This window comes from Panthera leo, chromosome E3, assembly GCF_018350215.1.
Source record: "Panthera leo isolate Ple1 chromosome E3, P.leo_Ple1_pat1.1, whole genome shotgun sequence".
Classification (NCBI taxonomy): Eukaryota; Metazoa; Chordata; class Mammalia; order Carnivora; family Felidae; genus Panthera; species Panthera leo.
The window spans coordinates 17,979,210-18,004,103 of record NC_056694.1 but is presented as its reverse complement, the minus strand read 5'-3'; the positions used below and the strand labels follow the sequence as shown (position 1 = coordinate 18,004,103).

Sequence of the window (24,894 nt, the reverse complement as noted above, 5' to 3'; positions counted from 1 at the left end):
AAAATCCAAACATAGAGAAAAATTGAAAGAAATGTACAGTGAACACTCATATGCACACCACGTAGATTCTACCATGGTTAATATTTTGCCGTACTTGGCTTTTTTTTCCCCATCTATCCATCCTCAATCTGCCAGACTGTTTACAAAACTTTTCTGAGAAGGGTAATGTGTTGCTGCAGGTGGACAACTAACACCTGTCGATCTCCCTCCTGAGAGACAGGCAGTCAGGCCAATAGGCATGTGGGACGCTGAGGAAGTAATGGTACATGGTTCCTCCCTTGGGGGAAGTTCTGGGCTCAAGGCCCTCGGGGCTCCTGGGAGCCATGGCTGAATCTTCTGGGGGATAAAGCCCACACGGGGCAACAGCTCCTTCCCATAGGTTAGCTTGATGTCATAGATTTCTTCTCTTCTGAGGCTCTTCTCTTCCACCCAAGTCTCTAGGATGGACTCCTGAGTCCTACTTCTTGACTCCTCTAGGATTGGCTCTTTGACCCTCTGAGTCAGCGGGCCCTCCCAAGCAGAGAGATGGGTGGAGCCCAGGGAAGAGCTGGAGTCATTAGCCTTGGTGATTAATGACTAGTAGCTGGACACATAGAGTATCCACCCCTCATAGACCATCTAGGACTGAGGACTCCTCCCAGGAAAGCCAGGGAGCCCCAACCTAAGGAGCCGGAAATAGGACAGGGCTCTTGGCCTGGAGATTCCAGGAGCAAGGAGGGCAGCCAGGGTTGCATTGTTTGATCTCTGCTTCAAGTTCAAAACAAGCATGTCCTGGTGAGATAACTTCCTCATTCCATCTGTTTTGTTCTGTCTCTCTTGTCCTCTCTGGTTTTCTTTCCTTCCTACTTCTCTCTTTCCATTTGTCTTGATCTTTCCCCATCATCTCCTGCTCTAAGGATTGTTCTTTGTATTCACTGTCTCCATACCTTTTTCCTTTTGCCTCTTCTCTCTGTCTCTTCTCCTCCCCCAAGCTCTCTCTCTAATTCTCTCCTCTGTCTCCTCTTACTACTGTCTGTCTTTTGTCTTCCTTATGAGGAGTATATCCCACAGGATGGAACCAAACACTGGATATCAAAGATGGCAGCTCAGGGGCGCCCAGATGGCTCAGGTGGTTGAGCATCTGACTTCGTTGGCTCAGTTCATGATCTCACCGCTCATGTGGTCAAGCCCCACATCGGGCTTTGTGCTGACAGTTCAGAGCCTGGAGCCTGCTTTGGATTCTGTATCTCCCTTTCTGTTTCTCTGCCATCCCCCACTTGTATGCATGCTGTCTCTCTCAAAAATAAATAAGCATTTTTAAAAAACAGAAGTCACTATTTCTTTGAGTCTATATTTCTGCATTTGGAACATGAGAAGTTAAAGGACTCGAGATCAACCAAAATCCTCAAGGACAGTGCTTTTTATTTATTTATTTTTTAATTTTTTAATGTTTATTTATTTTTGAGACAGGGAGAGACAGCATGAACGGGGGAGGGTCAGAGAGAGAGGGAGACACAGAATCCGAAACAGGCTCCAGGCTCCGAGCCGTCAGCACAGAGCTCTAACTCACGGATCGTGAGATCATGACCTGAGCCGAAGTCGGATGCCTAACCGACTGAGCCACCCAGGCGCCCCAGGACAGTGCTTTTTAAACTGTAGGTCTTAACTCACTAGTGGACCACAAAATCATTTTAACGGCTCAAGACCAATATATTTTTTAAGTTTATTATTTTTTTGGTAATGTCTATACCCAACGTGGGGCTCGAACCTACAGCCCCTAGAACAGCCAGGTGCCCCAAGACCAACATTTTTTTTTTAATTTGAAAGAGTGAGTCGGGGAGAGGGGTGGGGGGGGGAGAGAGAGAGAATCTTAAGCAAGCTCCATGCTTAGTGCAGAGCCAGACTCGGGGCTTAATCCCACAACCCTGAGATCATGACCTGAGCCAAAACCAAATCGGATGCTCAACCAACTGAGCCACCCAGGTGCCCCAAGACCAACACATTTGAAAAGTGAAATAGAGAAAGTAAGAGCATCACATGTAACAAGACTAAATACTATTTCCTAAAATACTGTTTCAGTCAAATACTCTATACTGCATGTACTGACTCACAATATGAAAGGTTCTTCCCTATTCTGAACTGCTGTTAAAAAAAAAAAAAATCCTTGAAAAAAAACCTACCTCTCTCAAAGGGTAAGATTTTTATTTTTTTAATGTTTATTTATTTTTGAAAGAGAGGGAGAGAGAGAGAGAGGGTGTGTGTGTGTGTGTGTGTGTGTGTGTGTGTATGAGTGGGGGAGGGGCAGAGAGCGAGGGGGACACAGAATCCGAAGCAGGCTCCAGGCTGTGAACAGTCAGCACAGAGCCCAACACAGGGTTCAAACTCACTGACCACCAGGTCATGATCTGAGCCAAAGTCAGACACTTAACCGACTGAGCCACCCAGGAACCCCAGCAAGAGACTTATCTTAAAGCTTGGTTCGTGCCCTTCCTCCATGATCCTCAAACTTCAGTTTGTTCATCTGCGATAGGAGATAATGAGTCTAACCAATTTGTGTCAAGCCCCTGGCACAGATCTAGCACACATAAGTACTGAGTAAATGTTTATTTTTTTCTCTGTCTTCAATTCTCACAAAATATGGTCTTTCTTTTTCATTTCTTTCAGATAAGGTTGATGAGGGAGCAAGGGCTTTCTTTCTCGTTTGCAGTTAGCTTTATTTTTATGGTTTAGCTTAGTTCAGATCCTGGAGATCTTTGTCAAATGCATCATACAACTTGACACAAGAATTTTTTTAATGTTTATTTCTTTATTTTTGAGACAGAGAGAGAGAGAGAGAGAGAGAGAACGAGTGGAGAAGGGGCAGAGAGAGAGGGAGACAGAGAATCAGAAGCAGTCTCCGCACTATCAGCACAGAGTCTGATTTGGGCTCGAATTCACAAACTGTGAGATCATGACCTGCGCCAAAGTCAGACAACCGACTGAGCCACCCAGGCGCCCCCTGCAAAAAGAATTTTTTTAAGTTTATGCTTTTTTTTTTTTTTTAGTAATCTCCATACCCATCATGGGGCTTGAACTCCCGACCCTGAGATTAAGAGTCATATGCTTGTCCTACTGAGCCGGCCAAGCACCCCTCAAAGAAAGCTATTTGTGTAGGTTGATTTGGACAACTAAAGTTAAAGTCACTTGGAAACCTGTTATATATATATATATATATATATATATATATACACACACACACATATTGTTGTTGTTTATTTTTAAGACAGACGCGGGGTGGAGTGTTTGAGAGGTGCACAGACGGGGCTGGACTCAGAAGCTGGGTGCCTAGGGCAAGGTATTTCACTTCTCTCTGCTTCTGTTCTCGTCTGAAAACACACACATAAACAAAAAGGCAATAATTTTGCCTACCTCCTCAGGTTGCTGTGGTTATGATATATTTAATGGAAGTAAAGTTCCAGAACACCGCCTGATGCCAAGGAAGTTCTCTGTTTCTCATCATCTAAGGAGTGGCTCCATCCTGTGGAAATAAGAAAATCATAAAATTCCTAAATACCCCTCATGTTTTAGTTGTAAACCTAAATCACATTTTCCTAGCCTTCCATACATTTGCTAACATTGTGAGGTTTGGTTTTCCGCCCCCGCCCCCCAATTGAATATGTTGCAGGCAAACTAAAGGTGTGTGTCCACCTGAGGCCAGACTTGCTGATTTTAGTACTTCTCAACTCTGGCCTTATCATATCAAGGTTATGAGGATGTCACGTGTCTTCTCTGGTATCATCACCTCATCATGTCTACGCATCTTATAAAAGAGTAAGGGCAAATGGTCAAGTAACCGGAGAATACTGATACACAGGCCAATGTAGCTTGAACTGAATATCAAAAGCACCTACTGAGGGCCCTGGGAAAATGGAAATGAAGTGTCCTGCCCTGGAGGGGCTCACACTCTCCTGAAGGGCAAACCTAATCAAGCTGGTCTTCAGAGTGCAAGGAAGGAGCATAGCTGGATGCATAGGGATTCAGTCAAACCCAGAGGAGGGGACAAGGATCCTGGCTGTGGCCAGGAAGTGTGGTCACAGATGCCAGAATTGCACAGTGAAAAGAGAGAAGCGGGCTGATGCCTGATTTTGCCGCTTTCCCTTGGCAAATTAAAGTCTCTGAATCTCAGTTTCCTCATTGCAAAAGGAAGGATAAGATCCACTTCAAGGGTTGCTTTACAGGATTAAATGAGACATAGCAATGTGCTTAGGGGCACTTGGCTGGCTCAGTTGGTGAAGCATCTGACTCTTGATCTCTGGGTTTGACTTTGAGCCTGATGTTGGGTATAGAGATTACTTAATAAGGAAAGAAAAGAAAAGAGAGAGAAGAGAAGAAAAGAGAAGAGAAGAGGGGTTAGTAAATTGCTAGGCACATTGAAGCGCCTTGGCCAGGAGCAGTAGCTTAGGAGGAATAGAGACATTGGAACAAAGTAGGAAGATCAGCACAGAGGACAAAGTAAGTGGGCCACACCATCCTTCACTGAGGGAAGAAAGTATCAGGGCAGACAGGGCCCGCAGAGACTGGAGGAAGCCAGTGAGAACCCCCGGGCAAGCCATGAACAGAACCAAGAGTGAGCATGGCCAACCCCACTCTCAGAGGCTGAGAATGAACAAGGCAGAGAGCTGGAGCTCCTGCCTGAAGGCCTCAGCTTTCTGCACAAGAGAGAGAAAGTGTATCCGCTGATGGTTAGAGTCGAGGTTGGGCAAAGCTGGTAGGGAAGGGAGAGAGAGAGAGCGTTGCCCAGATCCACATGACAACATGACTGAGGGACCAGGTGGAGGTGGGGGCACTACACGTGGTCAGTTGTGTGATTTTCTCCAATGTGGCTCACCAACCTGTTAACAGGACAAAAGGAAGTAGTTGTACTGGTTCCAGGCAGAAGCTTTATGAGGAAGGTGTGTATGTGGGGGCGGGGGGGGGGGGGACAAGGAATGGCAAATGCCAGGCAAATGCCAAGGAATGGCAAATGCCAGGAAGAGAGCGGTTGGAACAATACAGCACAAAGTCAAGGTTATAGAGGAAGTAGAGTGAGATTGGGTAGGGCTAGTCAGGAGGGGACTCCAGGATGTGGGCTCCAGGAAAAGAAGTACAATGGGATGGACCAGCAGGTGGAGTGGGAGAAGAGGGAGGGAGGCTCAGAGCCTGGGGGAATCTGATGGTTGGTATAGAACAATCTTGAGTGGTAACAAGATTTCAGGTGGGTGAACAGATGTGAAGGGACAGATCCTTTAGGGCCTTTCAAAGATGAGCAACAATGCTAGACCAAGATGGAAGGGGACAGAAGTGCTGAATGCCTACTTTAAGAGGTGCTTTATATAAACTATCTAGTATTACCCTCCAACAACCCTTCAAGTTGGGAATTCATGAAAAAATGGAAATCGAATAGATTGCCAAGGGTCTCAACAGCTGTGGAGCTAGGAACCTCAGATTTAATCCCAGGGCTGCCTGGTTCCAAAGCCCGGATTCTTTCCACCTTCCCCGATTTCCCCACACAGGTGGCACTTGGGACCTTTCTAATTCATTCTTATCATTTTTTAAAGTTTATTTATTTAAAGCATCTCTAATACCCAACGTGGGGCTTGAACTCACGACCCTGAGATCAAGACTTGCATGTTCCTCTGACTGAGCCAGCCAGGCACCCCCAATCTTATTTTTCACAGCTCTCAAGGTTGGAATCTCTGACTCTTGGGATCCTGAGCAGCCAGTAGGTGCCACCCAGCAGGCCCTGAGCAGTGATAAAATGCTCCTGAGCTCAGCCCTGTGTTTATCCCCTGTCTGGCAGCAAGATAGCTCCGGGTGAGGGCTGGGACTCTCAGCAGGGTAGACCCCACTGCAGAGGGGGTGAGGGTGAAGGGAAGAACAACCGGAAGTGCCTGGACCTTTCTGTTGATACTCTGAAGGCGTTTCTTATGACTGACCTGCTCAGTAAGTCATTCATTCAGCAGCAGGAGGTTGGAGACGGTCAGATCTGGGTTCCGATTCAGCTCTGGGACTTGAGTTGTGTGACTTTGGATGACAACAACTAACTTTCTCAGTTGACCCAGAATTAAAGTGTTTTCTGGGATGTGGAACTTCAAGTGCTAAAACCAGGACGGTCCCGGGTGCCTGGCTGGTTCATCAGTAGACCATGTGGCTCTCGATCTTGGGGTCATGAGTTCAAGCCCCACGTTGGGCATAGAGCTTACATTTTAAAATGAATGAATGAATGAATGAATAAAAATAAGGATGGCCCCAGGCACAATGGGAATGGTTGGTCACCCCGGTTGGGCTACTCAATCCTCCTAAGTCTCAGTTTCCAAGTATAAAATGTGGTTATAGGCTGTCTGCTTCTCTGCTCCTCACCACCTGGGGTTGTGCCTTTCAGATAACACAAGAGCAGAGAACACGATTTAATTCTGTCTGGCCAGGAGATGTTGGCTGATAGGTTGGCTGTATGCTCCTTCATCCACTGAAGCCGCTGGAGCCTCCTTCTGAAGTGCAAAGCAACTTTTTTTTTAATGTCTATTTTTGAGAGAGACAGAGTGTGAGCAGGGGAGGGGCAGAGAGAGAGGGAGACACAGAATCTGGAGCAGGCTCCAGGCTCTGAGCTGTCAGCACAGAGCCCAACATGGGGCTCAAACTCACAGAACACAAGATCATGACCTGAGCTGAAGTCAGACAATCCACTGAGCCACCCACGCGCCCCTGCAAAGCAACGTTTTACTGACATTCTGCTTGGAGACCTCAGACTGTAACTCATGTTGTGACACGGACCCCAAGTCATGAGCTCCTCTACTTGCCCCCCTCCCCTACTGTTCCTGGCTACTCCCTCTTGTCGCCAGGGGAGCGTGGCAAGATCGGAGCACACCATGCTCCACAGGCAGGGGTGAGACAAGGGTTGGGTGTGCGTGGATGAAGGCAGCTTGAAACACAAAACCTAGAACTCTGGTCACAGTATCATTGCATAAGAAGAGGTCTTTAGGCTTCAGCCAGGACAGGTGGCATGAGCATGGAAGGACCGCAGCCATCTTCTTGAAGGGTTGTCTTCCCTCATGCCTGTTGACGGTCGATTCTCCTCTTGCCTGAGGTTGGTGGCCTCCACACGTTTCCTAGAAGCCAAGTGCACGGTGGACCCAACATGGTGCAGGAAGAAGTTGTGGAACCGTTGCTGCTGTCAGAGGGTGGGCCCGGAGCAGAGAGTAAGGAGAGGTGGATGAACTCAGCAGTTGTAAATTTGGTCACCCACACTTCCTCAAAAAGGTGAACACAGTGTTGCCATCCGACTGTGAGGTCTGACTCCCAGCTATAGAAACTGAGAACATGTCCACACAAAAACCTATACATGACTGTTCACAGCAGCATTACTTGCAATAACCAAGAAGCAGAAACAATCCACGTGTCCCTCGACTGATGGATGGATAAAAATGTAGTATAGCCATACACTAAAATATTCAGCTTTTGTACAAAGAAAAGAATGAAGTACTGGGGCGCCTGGGTGGCTCAGCTGGTTGAACGCCTGGCTCATGGCTTCAGCTCAGGTCATGATCTCATGGTTTGTGGGATCGAGGCCCGTGTCTGGCTCTGTGCTGACAGTGTGGAGCCTGCTTGGGATTCTCTCTCTCCTCTCTCTTTGTATCTCCCCCAACAGTCTCTCTCTCAACATAAATAAACATTAAAAAAAAAAAAAAAAAGGAAGAATGAGGTACTGATTCATTAAGCATGGATGAACCCTGAAAACATTATGTGAAGTGAAAGCTGCCAGGCACAAAAGGCTGCAGGTTACGTGATTGCATTTATATGAAATGTCCAGAAGAGGTAAATGCATAGACACAGAAAACAGACAGTTGTTGGGGTGCCTGGTGGCACAGTCAGTTGAGCATCCAACGTCAGCTCGGGTCATGATCTGGCGGCTCACGGGTTGGAGACCCACATCCAGCTTTGCGCTGACAGCGTGAAGCCTGCTTTGGATTCTCTGTCTCCCTCTCTCTCTGCCCCTCGCCTGCTGTGTGTCTCTCTCTCTCTCTTTCTCAAAAATAAACATTTAGAAATATTTTGAAAAAAGAAAACAGCGTTGCCAAGGTCTGGGGGAGGAGGGAATGGGGAGTGACCACTAATGGGTACAGGGTTTCTTTCTGGGGTGATGAAAATGTCCTGAAATTAAATAGTGGTGATGGTTGTGCAATCTTATGAATATATTAAAACCCACTGCTACTGTACTGGGTGAACTTCATAGCATGTGAAGTTCAATAGAAATAATAATAAACGAAGTTTGGCCACTGAGTCCTGTGCATGTAGAAAGTACAGCAGTGGAGTGATGCCTTCAGGCTCCTGTTGATATCCTTTGGCATTGGGATGGGGTGTTAGAAAATGGGTGGGTTTGGATGGGGATGAGTCTCCCACACCCAGGCTACAAGTGGATCCTCCAATTGGATCACCAGTGGTTAACTGCCCATGGAGGTAGTAAAACCCTTGTGATGAATGGGGCTGTGACAGCCAAGTATGTTGTGGAGGGGATGAAGCTTAACATTTTCTTGAGACCACCCATCTCCAACAGAATCAGACTAAGAACCTTCGTACGGGCAGGCCCACTTCGTGTAGGAATTGGGAAAATTGTGGCAGCCCCTTGGGCCCTCCTTTCTCCTGGGAACATCTGGTGGGCGGCCATGTATCACAGGGTGTGGGGTCAGATGCTGGCTACAGAAAGCCTCAGTATAGAATGGACCTCAGTGACTTTCCAAGTGGCATCATGGCAGAGAAAAGGGACCCATGTGCCATTCACAAGTGGCCATGTGGGAAGTCGCCCCTACACATACTTAGGTTCCTTGAGATCATTCTGGTCCCCTTACCTTCTTTTTTTTCTTATTCGTTTTTTAAGTTTATTTATTTATTTTGAGAGAGAGAGAGAGGGAAAACAAGTGGGGAGGGGCAGAGAGAAAGTATTCCTAGCAGTCTTCACACTGTCAGTGAGGAAGGAGCCTGATGCGGGGCTCAAACTCACGAACTGTGAGATCACGACCTGAGCCAAAGTCAGACGCTCAAGCGACTAAGCCACCCAGGTACCCCAGGTCCCTTCATCTTCTGATGGGGCCTGTGAGCTTTGGCTGCAGAGAACTGTTAAGGTATACAGGTGGCTAGATTGGACAGGGGGATCTAAGCAGAAGTGAAGGAAGGCATCCCAAGCAGGCTCCACTTGTTGGCACAAAGCCCAATACAGGGCTCATGAACCATGAGATTATGACCTGAGCCAAAATCAAGAGTTGGATGCCTAACCAACTGACCCACCCAGGCACCCTCCAAAAATGTTAAGCTATTTTTTAAGTGGTAAGAGATAGTTAAGAATCAAAAACATCCCATTTGGATTCCAGATCATGTTGGATCTTCCTGGTTTTAATAATGTTTACCCTTCTAGTGTTTTGTTTTGTTTAAATTTTAAATTTAAATTCTATTTTAGTAGGTTCCACCCCCAGCATAAGGCTTGAACTCACAACCCTGAGATTAAGAGTCACATGCTCTACCGACTGAGCCAGCCAGGTGCCCTTAGTGTTTTGTTTTTTTAAGGGATCACTAATTAAAACAGAACATACATAATTTTCAGATTTTATTTACTTATTTATTTAGACTTAAAATTTTTTATTGTTGTAAATACATGTAACAAAATTTATTATATTAACCTTTTTTTAACTTTATTTATATATTTTGAGAGAGACAGTGTGTGCAAGCAAGTGGGGGAGGGGAGAGAGAGAGGGAGAGAGAGAATCCCAAGCTTGGGGCTTGAACCCATGAACCAGGAGATCATGACCTGAGCCGAATCAAGAGTCAGATGCTTCACTGAATGAGCCACCCAGGTGCTCCCTTGACCTTTTTTTTTAAAGTTTATTTTTTTTAAAAAAAGAGGTTAGAGTGGGAGAGAGCCAAAGCATAAGAGACTGTTAAAAACTGAGAACAAACTGAGGGTTGATGGGGGGTGGGAGGGAGGGCAGGGTGGGAGGGAGGGGAGGGTGGGTGATGGGTATTGAGGAGGGCACCTTTTGGGATGAGCACTGGGTGTTGTATGGAAACCAATTTGACAGTAAATTTCATATATTAAAAAAAAAAAAAAAAAAAAAGTTTATTTTTTTTAGTAATCTCCACACTCAACGTGGGGCTTGAACTCATGACCCCAAGATCAAAAGTAACATGCTCTTCCGACTGAGTCAGGCAGTCGCCCCGATCTTAACCATTTTTTGTGTCCATCTCAGTGGTATCAAGTTCAGGTTTTATTTTTTATTTTATTTTAGTTTTTAATGCTTATTTATTTTTGAGAGAGAGAGAGAGAGAGTAGGGGAGGGACAGAGAGAGAGAGGGGGGACACAGAATCTGAAACAGGCTCCAGGCTCTGAGCTGTTAGCACAGGGCCCAATGTGGGGCTTAAACCCACAAATCATGAGATCATGACCTGAGTTGAAGTTGGATGCTCAACCGACAGAGCCACCCAGGCGCCCCAAGTTCCAGTTTTATTTTAAGGCTTATGATCTCATCGAATTATAATCACATCAGGTTTCGGCATATGTCGTAAAGCCAGGAGCCTCGGGACTCTCCATTTCCACCTACCCCCATCCCATGCCACATTTTGTGCTCCTTCTGGCCCTTTCCTCAAAACCACCGGGACAGACCAATGTGAGTCAGGCTGCCCTTGTGACCATCTTGTAAGACACTAACATTGCAACATATTTTTGTAGCATTTCTCATGAAATGGCTGTCATTTTGCAAAAGCAAATATTAATACCTGGTAAGGATTGTGTTCAGTTGCTTGCCAGACCAGGAATTTATACCTATGCTTCTCTGGTCCCTCCCGTATACAAGGGTTGTGTGACTTTGGGCACAACGTCGCCCGTGTGCGGGGCCTGTTTGTCATCTGTCAGCAAGCGAGTGGAACTAGACAATCTCCGAAGGGATCCGAGTGGCTGAACAACACTCCCTCCTCACTCCTTGCTCCCAGGTTCCTCCGAGCCTCACTCCAGGAGAAGGGAGGCCGGAGGGCAAATGTTCAGGGTCTTGGAGACAGGATTCTCCCAAGAGGCCTACTTTGTTGGTGCCCACGCCTCACCTCACAGATGGCTTCCAACCAAAACTGAGGCTAACTGGCCTAAAGACGAAGAGATGCACATTCATGAAAAGTATGGGGAAGGCTGGGTCAAGCAGGAGGGGGCTGGATGGCAGGGGTGGGTTCGGAGGGGTGCAGTGGGCAGGCCAGGGCCAGGGCCACCCCTCGGAGATCAGGCAGAGCGAGGGGCCTGGGGCCTGGCTATGGGGTGAGAGTGAGTTCAACACAACCACTGCCCATTCCGGCCCCACCTCTCGCCAGGAAACGCCTCCCCACCACATTGACCACATCCCCCCAGGTTGCCTTGGAAACACTCCCCAGGGGCAAGAGGAGTTGGGGCACTGTTGCCCAGCAACAGGTGGTGCCCTCCCTTCCGGCTTCATCTGAGGCAACTGCCTGACACCCTGCACAAGGAGGAGTGCTCTGAAGGGAGAGCCAGGAGCCCTGGGGCCGCCCTGAGTTAAGGTGAGGCGTGGTGAGGACCCCTGCAGGTGGCGGACCTGGGGGCAGAGAGAAGCAGGCAGAGTCAAACAAGGGAGGCACGTTTGGCCAGGCCCGGGGCCAGAGCCGGAGAGGAGAGGCGGGGACAGGTGCAGAGGTGGCGCCCGGGACCTGGCAGGACAGCAAGCTCAGTGGAACCTGCAGAGAGCAAGACCAAATCCAAGGAGAGTCGTGAGGGCCCAGGAGCACCCAAGGTGCCAGCCAAGCGGTGGGAGGGGGCGCACAGGCAGGGTGGGAGTCGGGAGGGGAGCTTCTCGTTTCTGCACCCACCACTTCCTCTGAGGCCCAAACAAGACGTGGGGGAGCCTAGACAGCAGGAAAGAATCTCTGGGGGCCCTTACAGTTTTGTCTGAGGCACCCCGGGGTCTGGGCGGCGGGAGTAGGGGTGGGGGACAGGGCTTCTGGAAGCAGGTTCAGGAGCCAGAGCAGGAGGGCCAGCTGCTGACCAAGGTGGGATCCTGGCTCTCCAACCTTCTGCCTATCTCTCGCCGTTCTGGGCCCTCTTTGTTCCTCTGTCTGCCGGGGTCTGTTTCCCAGGCCGGATGCGGAGCCCCTCGGGCCTCTGTCTCTCTCCTCATTCTTGTTTGGACACACGCTGCCTCTCTCTTCCTGTAGGTTGTGCTGACCTTGTCTCATGTGCTTCCTCTCCTGACCCCCTGTCTCTTCAGATGCCTTCAACTCCAGAGCAGCCCTCTGGGCATGTGGAGGGACTCCCTGAGTCGGAGCTGGTTACATGGCCCCCGCTGCCCTGTGGGCCCTGCATCCCCATCATGCTGGCCCTGGCCTCCCTCGCCGCCCTCTTCCTCATAACGACAGCTGTGTTGGCCGAACGCCTCTTCCGCCGCTCTCTGCACCCAGACCCCAGCAACCGTGCACCCACCCTGGTCTGGCGCCCCGGAGGAGAACTGTGGATCGAGCCCAGGGGCACCCCCCGAGAGCGCTCAGAAGACTGGTATGGCTCTGCGGTCCCCTTGCTGATGGATGGGGCCCCAGACCCTCCCATCTCTGGAGGCACCTTGGAGGCCCGAGCCACAGCCCCACCTGCCCCTATAGCCCCACTCTCCCCTCCCAGCTCCTTGGGCCTCCAGAGCCCACCCAGGGCCCCAGTCCGCAGCACCTTCTGGGGGCCCCAGGCCTTGGAGGAGAGGCCCTATTCTCCGGGCCTGGTGAGCTGGGCTGAGCCTGAACAGAGGCCAGAGGCCAGCATGCACCTGGGGAGCCCCCAGACCCGGAGGCAGCGGCTAGGGAGCTCTGATCTGGAGTGGGGCCTCCAACCTCGGGTCACCCTGGAGCAGATCTCTGCTTTCTGGAGGCGTGAAGGTCGGACCAGCGTGGGGCTCTGATTCCCCAGGGCCTGGAGGACTGGCCTCTCCGAGACACTGAGGAAGGCCTTACCTCAGAGGGTCTCTCTGAGGCCTTAAGACCCTGAGGCTCCAGCCTAAGAGCCCAAGTTCATACTTGGGCCCACAGGGAAGAACACCCCTCCCAAGGCCTTTTACATCTGGATTTCAATTCCCTGGATCTGGGGCTGGGCAGGCACCGCATGGACAGAGCCTGTGCTGCAGGGGAAGCCCCGAAGTATCTCTCTGGCTGCCCAGGGTCTCGGCACAGACAATTGGAGGTGGGGCCGACTACGGGCCAGAAGTCGCCAAAATCATGTTCTAGATTAAGAAAGATCTCAAGCTACCAAACAGGTAGGAAATAGCATCATCACAGAAGCTTCCACCTTCATTGTGCACCTAAGATGCCAACATCGGCGTGCAGGGGTCCTGTGGCTGCCGAAGAACAGACTGAGTGTAGATGACCAGGGTCAGTCCTGCCAGCAGGAGAGGACAGGAAGCCAGCCTCCCAGAGCCACGGATCATGCCTCCAGGAAAACACAGACAGAGGTCAAGGCCAGGCAAAGGAGCGTCTTATTACATCCAAACTGTAGCTTTGACCCCCAACTTGCCACAGGAAACTTGGACAGCCAAATTGGAGAGGCCCCTCCTTGCCTCCAGCTAGGACCTCGAGTCAAGGGAGGTCAGGGGGCAGCCGTCCCATTAAGGTTGAAGATGGCAGCCCGCTGACTCTGACCCCTCCGGGGTGAGGGAGGCCCGCCGAAGCGATCGGAGTTCGATCCAATGTGGAAAGGAACACTGTCCCTGGGGAAGAGCAGCTCCCGGTGTGCGGCCTCTGGCCATCCTCCCTCCCAGCTTGCTGGATCAATCCAGACAGATTTGCCCCATGACAGGCTTATTTATAATGCCTCACCCGGTAGAAATGGAGCCCAGAGAGGTCCTTGATTCCACAGCCATCTGTATCAGCTGGCCGCCCCCTGGGAGGAGAGCCAGGAGCTGGGGAGAGGTAAAGGAGCTGCAGCCCCGGCACGGGGAGGGAAGGGGGGCCCGATTTCCCAAACTTCAGTCACGAATGTTAGGATTTTTGCCTTATCACTTTACCACCTGTACTATTATTTACTTCATATTTTTCCTTAAGATGATTTCCTATTTGCCGAATAAATTTATTTTAGAAGGAACATTTTTTGTATCACTTCTGCAAATGGAAAACCAGTTATCACGTGCCATAAATAGAAAGTAAAACATGAAAATAAATACAAGGTTAAGCAAAGATATTATGTTCTAAGTAGATATTGTTCCCTCCCTGCTAGTAGCATTCATTGACCCAGAGGTCTGCTCTTTCTTTTTTTTTTTATTTTAATTTCTTAAAATAAAATTTTATTTGTTTATTTGTTTTTGAGACAGAGACAGAGACAGAGGGTGAGTGGGGAAGGGACCGAGAGAGAGGGAAACACAGAGTCCAAAGCAGCCTGCAGGCTCTAAGCTGTCAGCACAGAGCTCTCTGTGGGGATCGAACTCACAACTGTGAGATCATGACCTGAGCCAAAGTTGGATGCTCAACTGACTGAGCCACCCACGTGCCCCGTGTTGTTTCTATGTTCAAAGAAAAGAGAATTGATGGGTCAGCAAGTGTTAAGAAAGTGTTAGACATTCGAGTACCATCCTGAGACATTCCTCCGGAAGTACTGAGACAGACTGAGAGTTCTCCACGGGGAGCAACCACCCTGTGCTATTTGATGGCCAGGAACCTCCCAAGTTCACACGCAGGAAATGCTGCTGGGCGGGGACCTGTAGTCAGCTCTTCCTTCCTGCTCAGGAGGGCCTGGACCTCCCGCTCGCTCTTTGGGTGCCAGAAGTCAAAGTAACACCGGAGCACCGTCTCTGAGCCAGGCCCTGGGGGTGGAGGCGTCAGCCTGCCCCGGCTCTCAAGGAGCTCAGACTCTCTGGTGACAGGAGCAGGGGTTGAAGGAGGTGCCATAAGATAGAGACACATAACTGACACAAGATAGAGATCAGAGCCCCCGTCCCATCTCGGTCACTCAGGAGCTGGATAAGGCTGTCGCTTCTCATTGTCGCCATCAGCTGACGGGACTGGGTTGTGGGGACTCTGCCCACAGGAGCAAACACACAGCCCACCAGGGAAACAGACATACAGTGTTCAGAGCTTAGATGCTGGCCTGCCAAGCGCTCGGCAGAGGCAGGGCTCCGGCTCTCCATCTGGCTTTGCCGCCCACTCGCTCAGAGACTTCAGAAAAGTGATTTTTACGTTGCTGGGACTCACATTCTTTTTCTGTACGAGAAAGTCGAAAGGTGAACAGGATGCCCTACGGGAACTTTTCTAGCTGTGACCTCTAAGGATGCTATAAAATGAAAAAGGGGTGGGGTGCCTGAGTGGCTCAGTCGATTAAGTCTGACTTCGGCTCAGGTCATGATCTCGAGGTTTGTGAGTCACCATCAGGTTCTTGGGTTCGAGCCCTGCATCAGGCTCTCTGCTGTCGGCTGAGAACCTGCTTCAGATCCTCTGTCTCCCTCTCTCTGATCCTCCCCCACCCTCTGTCTCTCTGTCTCCCTCTCAAAAACAAATAAACTTTAAAAAAAAAATGAGAGAGGGGTGTGTGCCCACAGTGCTGAAAGTGATCTTCCTGATGTGGAGCCCAGAGTCCCCTTCCATTCCCAAACCCAGACCAGGGGCCACATGTTACTAGCAGCCCAAAAAAATGAACAGATGACTGAGGGTTGGATTAACAGAGGAGTTAGTTTTACCCTTTCTCCTTTCTGTTGTTGTTTTTAAGTTTATTTGTTTATTTGGTTGGGTTTTTTTTGTTTGTTTGTTTGTTTTGAGAACGAGAAAGCACTTGTGCACAAGTGGGGGAGGGGCAGAGAGAAGGAGAGACAGAATCCCAAGCAGGCTCTGCGCCATCAGAGCCCGATTTGGGGCTCAAACTCACGACCGGTGGGATTAGGACCCAAGCGGAGATCAAGAGTCTGACGCTTAATTACTGAGCCACCCAGGAGCCCCACTGCTTTCTCTGTTTTAAACCTCTCTGCCGCTTATTTTTAACACCTGTTAATTACTTTCGCGCATGGAGTCCTTCTTTTAAGTCTTTCGGTGCTTAAAATACACTCACTGTACCGTCCTTTGCTTGATGGTTCTGTTGTCTGGAGCTCGAGGGTACTTACTCTCATCCATGACAGATGGTTTCCTCTTGTGCTTTCTAACTTGGGGCTGTGAACTCAGAGTCAGCAGAGCCTTACCTATGCTTCAAAAGTATTATGAACCCTGAGCTATGTTATTTGTTCATTTTATCAGGGCTGACGATTCAATTTATCATTTTATGCAGATGGTGATCCAGGTAAGGACAAGCCACTGGTAATGGATTCTCAGGAGAGATTTTCTATTGCCATCAGATCTCGGTGAACCAGATGGTTCTTTTATACTCGCTAAGCTGATGGAAATGGAAAGATTTTTTTTTTCTAGTCTACTCTTTTGGTTTTTTAAAGTCTACTCATTTATTTTGAGAGGGAGAGCGCAGGTGAGGGAGGGGCGGAGAGAGAGGGAGAGAGAGAGGATCCCGAGGAGGCTCCTCAATGCCAGCGCAGAGCCTGACTCAGGGCTCGAACCCACGAACCGTGGGAGCCGGAGTCACGACCAGCCAGAGTTGAACACGCTCAACCGACTGAGCCACCCAGCTGCTCCATTACTAGTCTGTTCTTTCACTGAAAGTGTCTCCCTTTAAGGGGTTGAGCTTTAAATTAGGGTCTCGGTTTTCAATGCCCCAACGAGGCCGGGCCTCATCTCCAATCTCCAGGCGGGTATAAAACCCAAGCCCCTGCATTGCCAAGATCTGCACAACCACACAGCCCCCTCACAGCTCTGGTTTTCAATTTCCTCTTTGTGGGCGGGGATTCCCCTTACTAAACGCAGTTATGCATTTTTAAGGATGTTTACTTGATTTTATGCTGAATTTCTAAACGCGTCAAGGTGGGCATGTGTTTGTCAGGTTATACCGTTCACAATATCACAAAGCCCAGACTATTTCCTCTGTGAACAACTTCAAATCTCTTCCACCATAAAACAACCAACCAATCCAGCCTCTAATTCTCCATCCTTCACCACACGTTGCCTCCCACCTCCCGCACAGCCGAACTTTCAGAAAGAGCTGTCTGTCCTAACTGCCTACATTTTCTCCTCTCCGGAGCGCCTGCGCCCTGCTGCAGGCTCCCACCTGCTTCCAGCACTCTAGAGAGGCCGCTTTCACCAAAATCACGGCCTGCATATTTCAATGAAGGGGCACTGGATACGCTCCCGTCGGCAGCGTTAGACATTTTGATTCTTTTCTTGACACATTTTCTTCGCTTGGCTTCTGTGACTCCTCACACAATCTGATCTCCCTTCCCTCCCTCTGGCCATCCTCTCTGGCCTTTTTGTGGTCTGTGTTCTTCGGAGGTCAGTCCTGGACTGCTTTTGATGTCTGACGCACTTCCCCTGGGCAATCTGTCTCATACTTGAGAGTCCCTGATTCTCCACCTCCAACGGCGGCAGATACGGTCCGTGTTCTGCCATTATTCCCAACTCCTAGTAACAGCGGTGGAGAGACAGAACGATCAACTAAAGGATTATCTTAGAACCACTCCACAGCTATCCCTGGGTACAGGGTCAGTATTCATCCCCAGGATAAAACCAGAAAGAAAGAGGGACGCCTGGGTGGCTCAGTTGGTTAAATGTCCGACTTCAGCTCGGGTCATGATCTTGCGGTTTGTGAGTTTGAGCCCCACATCGCGCTCATAGGTGACCAAGTGGACCAGGGGACAGAGGTGGGAAGGGATCATATGCCTGTCTGTAGGACAGCAGCCACTAGGCTCTACTGATCACGTCTGTCTTGATTTTCCAGCAGAAGCTAGAATCCAGATTTTTAGGTAAAAATCAAGGAAAATGTTGGTCACTTTATATAGATATAGATTTAGATGTAGATATAGGTATAGATAGATCAGGGTTTCTTGTTCCCCTTCCCCCCACCCAGGTGACACTTGGCGTGTCTGAAGACATTTTTGGCTGTAACATCGAGGGGGATACTACCGGTACCTAGCGGATAGAGACCAAAGAGGCTGCTGAATATCCCACAGCATGCAGGAAAGTCTCCCCCCACCAAGAATTATCTGGGTCAAAAGTCAATACTGTGAAGGTGGGGAAACCCCTGATTTAAGACCATCTGGGAACAGGCTGCCACGCCTCATACCACCAAAGCCAAATGAAGCAAGGCTGTGGGCCACATGTGATTCATGACCCATCAGCTGGAGATCACTTTTTTAAAATTGTTTAAATTTCTTCTTTCTATAGAGAAAGAGAGAGCGCGCATTGGTGGGGAAGAAGGGCAGAGGGAGAGAGGGAGACTCTTAAGCAGGCTCCATGCTCAGTGTGGAGCCCAGCATGGGTCTGGGCTTGAGGTTGTGAGTTCAAGCTTTATGTTGGGCTCTGTGCAGGGCATAAAGCCTACTTAAAAGAAGAAAAAGAAGAAGAAGAAGAAGAAGAAGAAGAAGAAGAAGAAGAAGAAGAAGAAGGCAAAGCCCAAATTCATAGATCCAGAGAACAGATTGGTTTTGGCAGAGGTGGGGTGTGGGGGGTAGGCAAAGTGGGTGAAGGGGGTCAAAGGTACAAACTTACAGTCACAAAATAAATAAGTCCTGATGATGTAATGTACCATGTGGTGCCTATAGTTAACAATACTGTAATCTATGCTGGAAAGTTGCTAAGAGAGTAGATCTTAAAAGTTCTCATCACAAGAAAAGAAAACTGTGACTAGGTGTGGGATGGATGTTAACTAGACTTCTTGTGGTAATCATTTTGCAATATACACAGATATCGAATCATCACATTATACACTTCAACTAATGTAATGTTCTATGTCAATTACATCTCAATTCAAAAAAAAAAGTGAAGGCAAAAAAGAGACATTTTCAGATTTAGAAAAGCTGAACCAGAAGACCCACACCCAATGAAATTGTAAAAGGACATCCTTTGAGCAGCAGAAAAATAATCTTAGAAGAAATATGGATTCACAAAAGGAATGAGAAGCATCAGAAATAGTAGAAATTGTAGGGGCGCCTGAGTGGCTCAGTTGGTTAGGCGTCCAACTCTTGGTTCCAGCTCAGGTCATGATCTCACAGTTTGTGAGTTCAAGCCCTGCCTCAGGCTCCCTGCTCATAGCGCAAAGCCTGCCTGGTATTCTCTCTCTCCCTCTCTCTCTCTCTCTGCCCCTCCTCCACTCTCTCTGTCTCTCAAAATAAATAAACTTAGATGTAGGGGCATCTGGTTGGCTCAGTCAGTGGACCATGCGACTCTGGATCTCTGGGTTGTGAGATCAAGCCCCACATTGGATATAGAGATTACATAAATTTTTTTTTTAAATCTTAAAAAAAGTAAATAGTAGACATATGGATACACACACACACACACACACACACGCACATATATGACTTATTTTCTTATTATTTAAGTGCCTTTCAAGGATAATTGATTTTCTCAACAAAAAGAATAATATATCGTGGGGGGTTGAATATATATATAAGTTAAATACATGACAATGATAGCATAAAGGCCAAGAGGGGAGAAATGGAAGTCTACAGTTGTAAGGTTTTTATAATATATATGATGTGGTGTATGCCCATCAAAAGCAGACTGATGAATGTTAAAGATGAATGCTATAAACCCTAAAGCAACCACACACACACACACACACACACACACACACACACAAGCAAAGAGTTATAGCTCAACAAAGGAGGGGGAAAAAACATTTTAAAAAATACCTCCAACAAAAAGCATAAGGAGGGACACCTGGGTGGCTCAGTCGGTTAAGCATCTGACTTCGGGTTGGGTCATGATCTCACAGTTCATGAGTTCAAGCCCTGCGTCGGGCTCTGTGCTAACAGCTCAGAACCTGGAGCCGGCTTTGGATTCTGTGTCTCCCTCTGTCTCTGCCCCACCTCTGCTTGCTCTCGGTCCCTGTCTTTCTTGAAAATAATCATTAAAAACATGTTTTAAAGGCAACAAAAGAGGAAAAGGGGAACAAAGAACACATAAAAAACAAGTAGCAAGATGATAGATTCAATTCTAACCATATCAATGATTACATTAAACATAAATAGTCCAGGCTAGATTGGAAAGGACACCACTTTATACCCTCTAGGGTGGCTAGAACAAAAAAGACAGATAACAAGAAGCATTGGTGAGGATGTGGAGAAATTGGAACTCTTGTACATTGCTAGTGGGTATGTAAAATGATGGCCCAACAGCTTTGGAAAGCAGTTTGACAAGTGCCTGAAAAAGTTAAACATTGGGGCGCCCGGGTGGCTCAGTTGGTCAAGCGTTGGACGCTTGATCTCAGCTCGGGTCTTGATGTCAGGGTCGTGAATTCAGTCATTCATGCTGGGCATGGAGCCTACTTAAAACAACAACAACAACAACAAAGTTAAACACGATCCAGAAATTCTCTGGGTGTATATACCCAAGAGAAATTGAAAACATAAGTTTACACACACAAAAAACCTGCCCATGAATCTTCACAGCAGCATTATTCATAGTAGCCAAAAAAGTGGAAGCAAGACATATGTGCACCAATGATGAATGAATAAACAAAATGTGGTCTACTCACAAAATGAAATACTATTCAGCCACAAAAGGAAATGAATTACTGATGTGTGCTACAATGTGCATGAACCTTGGAAATATGCCAGGTGAAATAAGTCAGACACAAAGGGCCATACACTGTATGATTCTATTTACATGAAATGTCCAGAAGAGGAAAATCCATAGAGACAGAAAGTAGAATAAAGGTTGCCAGTGGATGAGGGAATGGGGAATGGGTATTATATAGTGGAAATTATACAGTGGGGATGGTTTCACAACTCCATAAATATACTAAACACCCCTGGATGGAACATTTTGAAAGGGTGAATTTTATGGGATCAAATTACATTCTCAATTTTCAGAAGTTAATACATCAAGAAGACGGGATTAGATCTGTTATTTAAAGTTGTATGGGGCCTCTGAGTGGCTTAGTCATTTGAACGTCCAACTCTTGGTTTGGGCTCAGGTCATTATACACTTTTCATTCATTAGAATTAATTAGATTGGAATTAAAATGAGGCTCTGGGTTTGAGCCTCGCGTTGGGCTCTGCGCTGACAGGGTGGAGCCTGCTTGAAATTCTCTCTCTCCTCCCCCCTCTTTCCCTGTCCCTCCCCTGCTTTCATGTGCGCACACTCTCTCTTTCTCCAAAAATAAGTGAACTTCAGAGGCACCTGGGTGGCTCAGTCGGTTGGGTGACCAACTCTTGATTTCAGCTCGTCATGATTTCATGGTTCATGAGTTTGAGCCCCACACCGGGCTCTGCGCTGACAGTGGGAACCTGCTTGGGATTCTCTCTCTCTCCCTCTCTCTCTCTCTGTCCCTCCCATGAGTGCTCCTTCTCTCTCTCAAAGTAAATAAATAAACTTAAAAAAAAAAAAAACTTTACAAAGGGGTACTTGGGTGGCTCAGTCAGTTAAGCATCCAACTTCAGCTCAGGTCATGATCTCTCAGTTCGAGGGTTCGAGCCCCACGTCAGGCTCCGTGTTGACAGCTCACAGCCTGGAGCCTGCTTCGGATTCTGTGTCTCCCTCTCTCTCTGCCCCTCCCCTGCTTATACTTTGTCTCTCCCTCTCTCTCAAAAATAAATAAACATAAACATTTTTTTAAAAATAGCAAAACTAACAAAAATAAAGAAAAGTGTGTATAAGCTAAATTCTTTCTCCTTCATACAGGGAGTCCATAGAGCTTTAAAAGCTATAAAGGATCATCTTTACAATTCAAGAGAGCCACCAGAAGAATTAAAAACTTCTTAAAAGTGGTTCTCTCCAGGGAATGGGAGTGCATAGAGATTTTCACTTCTTCATTTTATACCGTGGTACCTGAATTAATTAACAAATGAAAAATAAAGGTGAAGATAAATTAACTGTTGGTTCTCTTTTAATTATTGTATGCAGAGCTTCCCTGAATTGTTGCCACAGACAGGTCAAGGAAAACAGTTTTCTTGCACCTTCTCTGTCTTCCCCAATACACTTTTCATTCATTAGAATTAATTAGATTGGAATTAAAAAAAAATTCAAGTCTTGGTTTAGCCCCCGAAATCATCCGTCTATTTGGGTAGTTACTTTACTACAAATACAAAACTGTGTCAAGTACAATCCTTTACCTAAAAAACTGCCAAATCTCAATAAATTCCCCTTCCGGCTCGCAACATTCGAGAAAACAAAGCAAATCATGCAAAAACTAAAAATGACATAGTTTTGGTTCTTGGTGAGATTACAGTTAAGGGGCTTTTATTGTTGTTTGTTCATATGGGAAGAACGATTTTTATCCAGCCTTTAGGAAATCAGCATTGTCCTTCACATACTGGTATATTATTCGAACAAAACTGCTCTCCTTTGGCTAAAAAGCAACCAAATATCAAGAAGCAAGTGGCTTGCGGGGTAGCTCTTTGTTGGTACTGTCTAAGGCTTTGGAATCCCTCAGCTGAATTGCTGGGAGAGAGGAAAAGAGGTTACCCGGCAACCCACCAAATAGAGATATGTTTGAGGATCTCTGCTTCTGATCATTTTCCAGGAGCGCTGTACTGGATTCCAGTGGTCTAAACAGCACTGCATACCTGAAATGAAGAAAGCCCTCATCATCTGGCATAAATCTGGGGTGTACAGGGATCAATGGAGACGTTATTCACAGCCTTACGGTCAGATTCCCTTCAGTACTTTGTAGATTGGTTTTACAAGCTGAGCTACTTAGGGCCTCAGAAAGCAGGTCTTAAAATGTTGCCAAGTAACTGCCAAAATGATCTATTACTCGGGAAGTGATTGGAACAGAGTCCACAGGTACTGAAATATTTATGGAATTTTACCTACTATATTGTCTTGAAGGGCTGGCGATAAATTAATACATGTGTCCACACCACATAATGCCACAGTGGGATCTTTTAAAGATCCGAAGTTGAATTGCTTTCAGATACGGTTTGGTTTGCTAATAATGTCCTGCCGTTTTTAAATGCCTTCAGTTTTTAACTGGCCTTGGCACGCTAAAACTCATGCCCACTGAGTTCACTGACTCTGTCAGCCTGGTGTGACCTCTTTGCCTTCCCCGGCCCCGGCCCCCGCTGGACTCGATGCCCCAGTTGGCGGGTGGAGGGCTGGGAACAGGGACGAGGACATGGAAGCAGGGTGGATGGGTTGGTGAGTGAATAACACTTGGGTAACCTCTGGAGTCCACAGGGCCTTATAAAATCGCTGAGAGACCTTGAGCGGTCGGATGGAGATGTGGTGAGGGGAGTAAGCTGGGGAAGTGGGTGGAAGAAGGAACTGTGGCACACCTCTCCTCCGTTTCCATCCTTGAGCAGCTGCACTGTGTATTCATAGCCTCCTTGGCCGGTATCTTTGGAGCCCAGAAAGGAAGATGGAAGCAGAGAAAGGAAAGGCGGTGTGATCGCAGTGCCCTCTGGTGGTCAAGAGGGGACTCGACATGTGGTATTCTTAGGTACAAATATTTTCATTGTCTAGTCTCCACCTCACCCCCCACCCCCCCGCCGTGTCCCCCCCCCCCCCCCGCACCCCCCTGATAGAATATAAACTCCACAAGGACAGGGATTTTTGTCTGTTTACTCATTGTTGTATATCCACCGTCTCGAATTGTGCCTGGCACCATAGTAGGTGTTGAATACATATTTATTGAATGAGTGGCTGACGGATTTCAAACCCGGCTCCGCCACTTTATTGATGTACGACCCTGAGCAGCTCTCTCAACTTCATAAATCCTCAGCTTCCTCACGGGTAAAATAGAGACGCTCACCCCCACCCCTCATGAGCACTGAGGGAAAGAGACCCACCTACCCGGGCTGAGCAACTGAGCTCAGGCAATGGGTGTTCCCGCCCACCCACCAGCCAGCGTTGATGGTGCATTATATGCTGACTGCAGCACCCGATTTGATGGGCACACTCGCCATGATGAGCATGGGTCTTACTGGGCATGGGCAGCTTGGGAGAAATCATCCAAACCCAATCCCAGGCTGGCCAGGCAAGAAGGAAGTGTACCCGATAGGGTGATATCAGGTGAGGTGTGAGATTTCTCTTCTCCCAATCCTGCCCCCCACCCCCCGCTCCTTCCACCCCACCCCCCAACTCCCACAGCCACACCCAACTCTTCCTACTGCCACGAACCCATGGGGCTCCATCTGCCCTCTGAGCCTTTGCGCATGCTGTTCCCTCTGACCGCAGTCCCTTCTCTCCACCCGCATTGCCACAACCCACATTCAGAGCTCTGAGGGGCTGCATCGGCCTCCTCCTGGGCTCCCTGCAGCCACTGCGGCCCCCTCGAACGCATCTTTGTGCCACGGACTCGGTCTAAACTGCAAATATGCTTATCTCACTTTCCAGCTTCGGTCTGATTGTTCTCGGGACCGAGTCCAAGTCCTCTGACCTACCATCTCGTGGTCTGGACCCAGCCCAGCTCCCAGCCATCTCGCCTCTCTTGATCCCATCTTCAAATCTTCCACCAAACAATCCAAGTCATTTCCCACCTCTGAGCCTTTGCCCTTGCCCTCCCCTCTGCCTGGAAATCCACTCCCTGGCAAGGAAGGCATGTGTTGTTTTTGCCTGCTCAGGATCCATTTCCTTTTCCTCTGGTAATGGAATCCTCTCCCAGCTCTCCGATCTGGAGGTGCCTGTAGGGCTGACCCATTTCTGCCTTCAAGGCAGCCTGAGACTCAGCCTGGTAGATTTCTTTTTTCTGTCTTAATTGGGATTTGGTGGGTGCCGTTGGCCGCCGCCCACTCAGCTTTGTCTCATTCCAGCTTCTCCCAAGTATTTTATCAGCTTGGGTCCCGGAGGCTTTGAGTTTGAGATTCCTGGTACATTTCTGCCTTCTGCCTCTGTCAGGCACTGATTCCCTCCTGGAC

General features: G+C 48.1%; 1 protein-coding gene across 2 annotated transcripts; it reads left to right on the top strand.

The window, feature by feature from the left end:
- Window positions 1-11,445: 11,445 nt before the first annotated feature.
- CE3H16orf54 (chromosome E3 C16orf54 homolog) lies at window positions 11,446-14,096 on the top strand. Of its 2 annotated transcripts, none has more exons than XM_042921479.1 (2): window positions 11,446-11,542; window positions 12,247-14,096. In XM_042921479.1, the coding sequence occupies exon 2, from the start codon at window positions 12,247-12,249 to the stop codon at window positions 12,919-12,921; it is 675 nt and encodes a 224-aa protein (XP_042777413.1). In that variant the 5' UTR covers window positions 11,446-11,542; the 3' UTR covers window positions 12,922-14,096. The 2 variants fall into 2 exon arrangements, with proteins under 2 accessions (XP_042777413.1, XP_042777414.1); XM_042921480.1 differs by lacking the exon at window positions 11,446-11,542 and adding an exon at window positions 11,549-11,772.
- The last annotated feature ends 10,798 nt before the right edge of the window (window positions 14,097-24,894 follow it).

Bases quoted from the DNA above. Each gene is read 5' to 3' on its own strand.
- CE3H16orf54 (XM_042921479.1), top strand. From the start codon at position 12,247: ATGCCTTCAACTCCAGAGCAGCCCTCTGGGCATGTGGAGGGACTCCCT.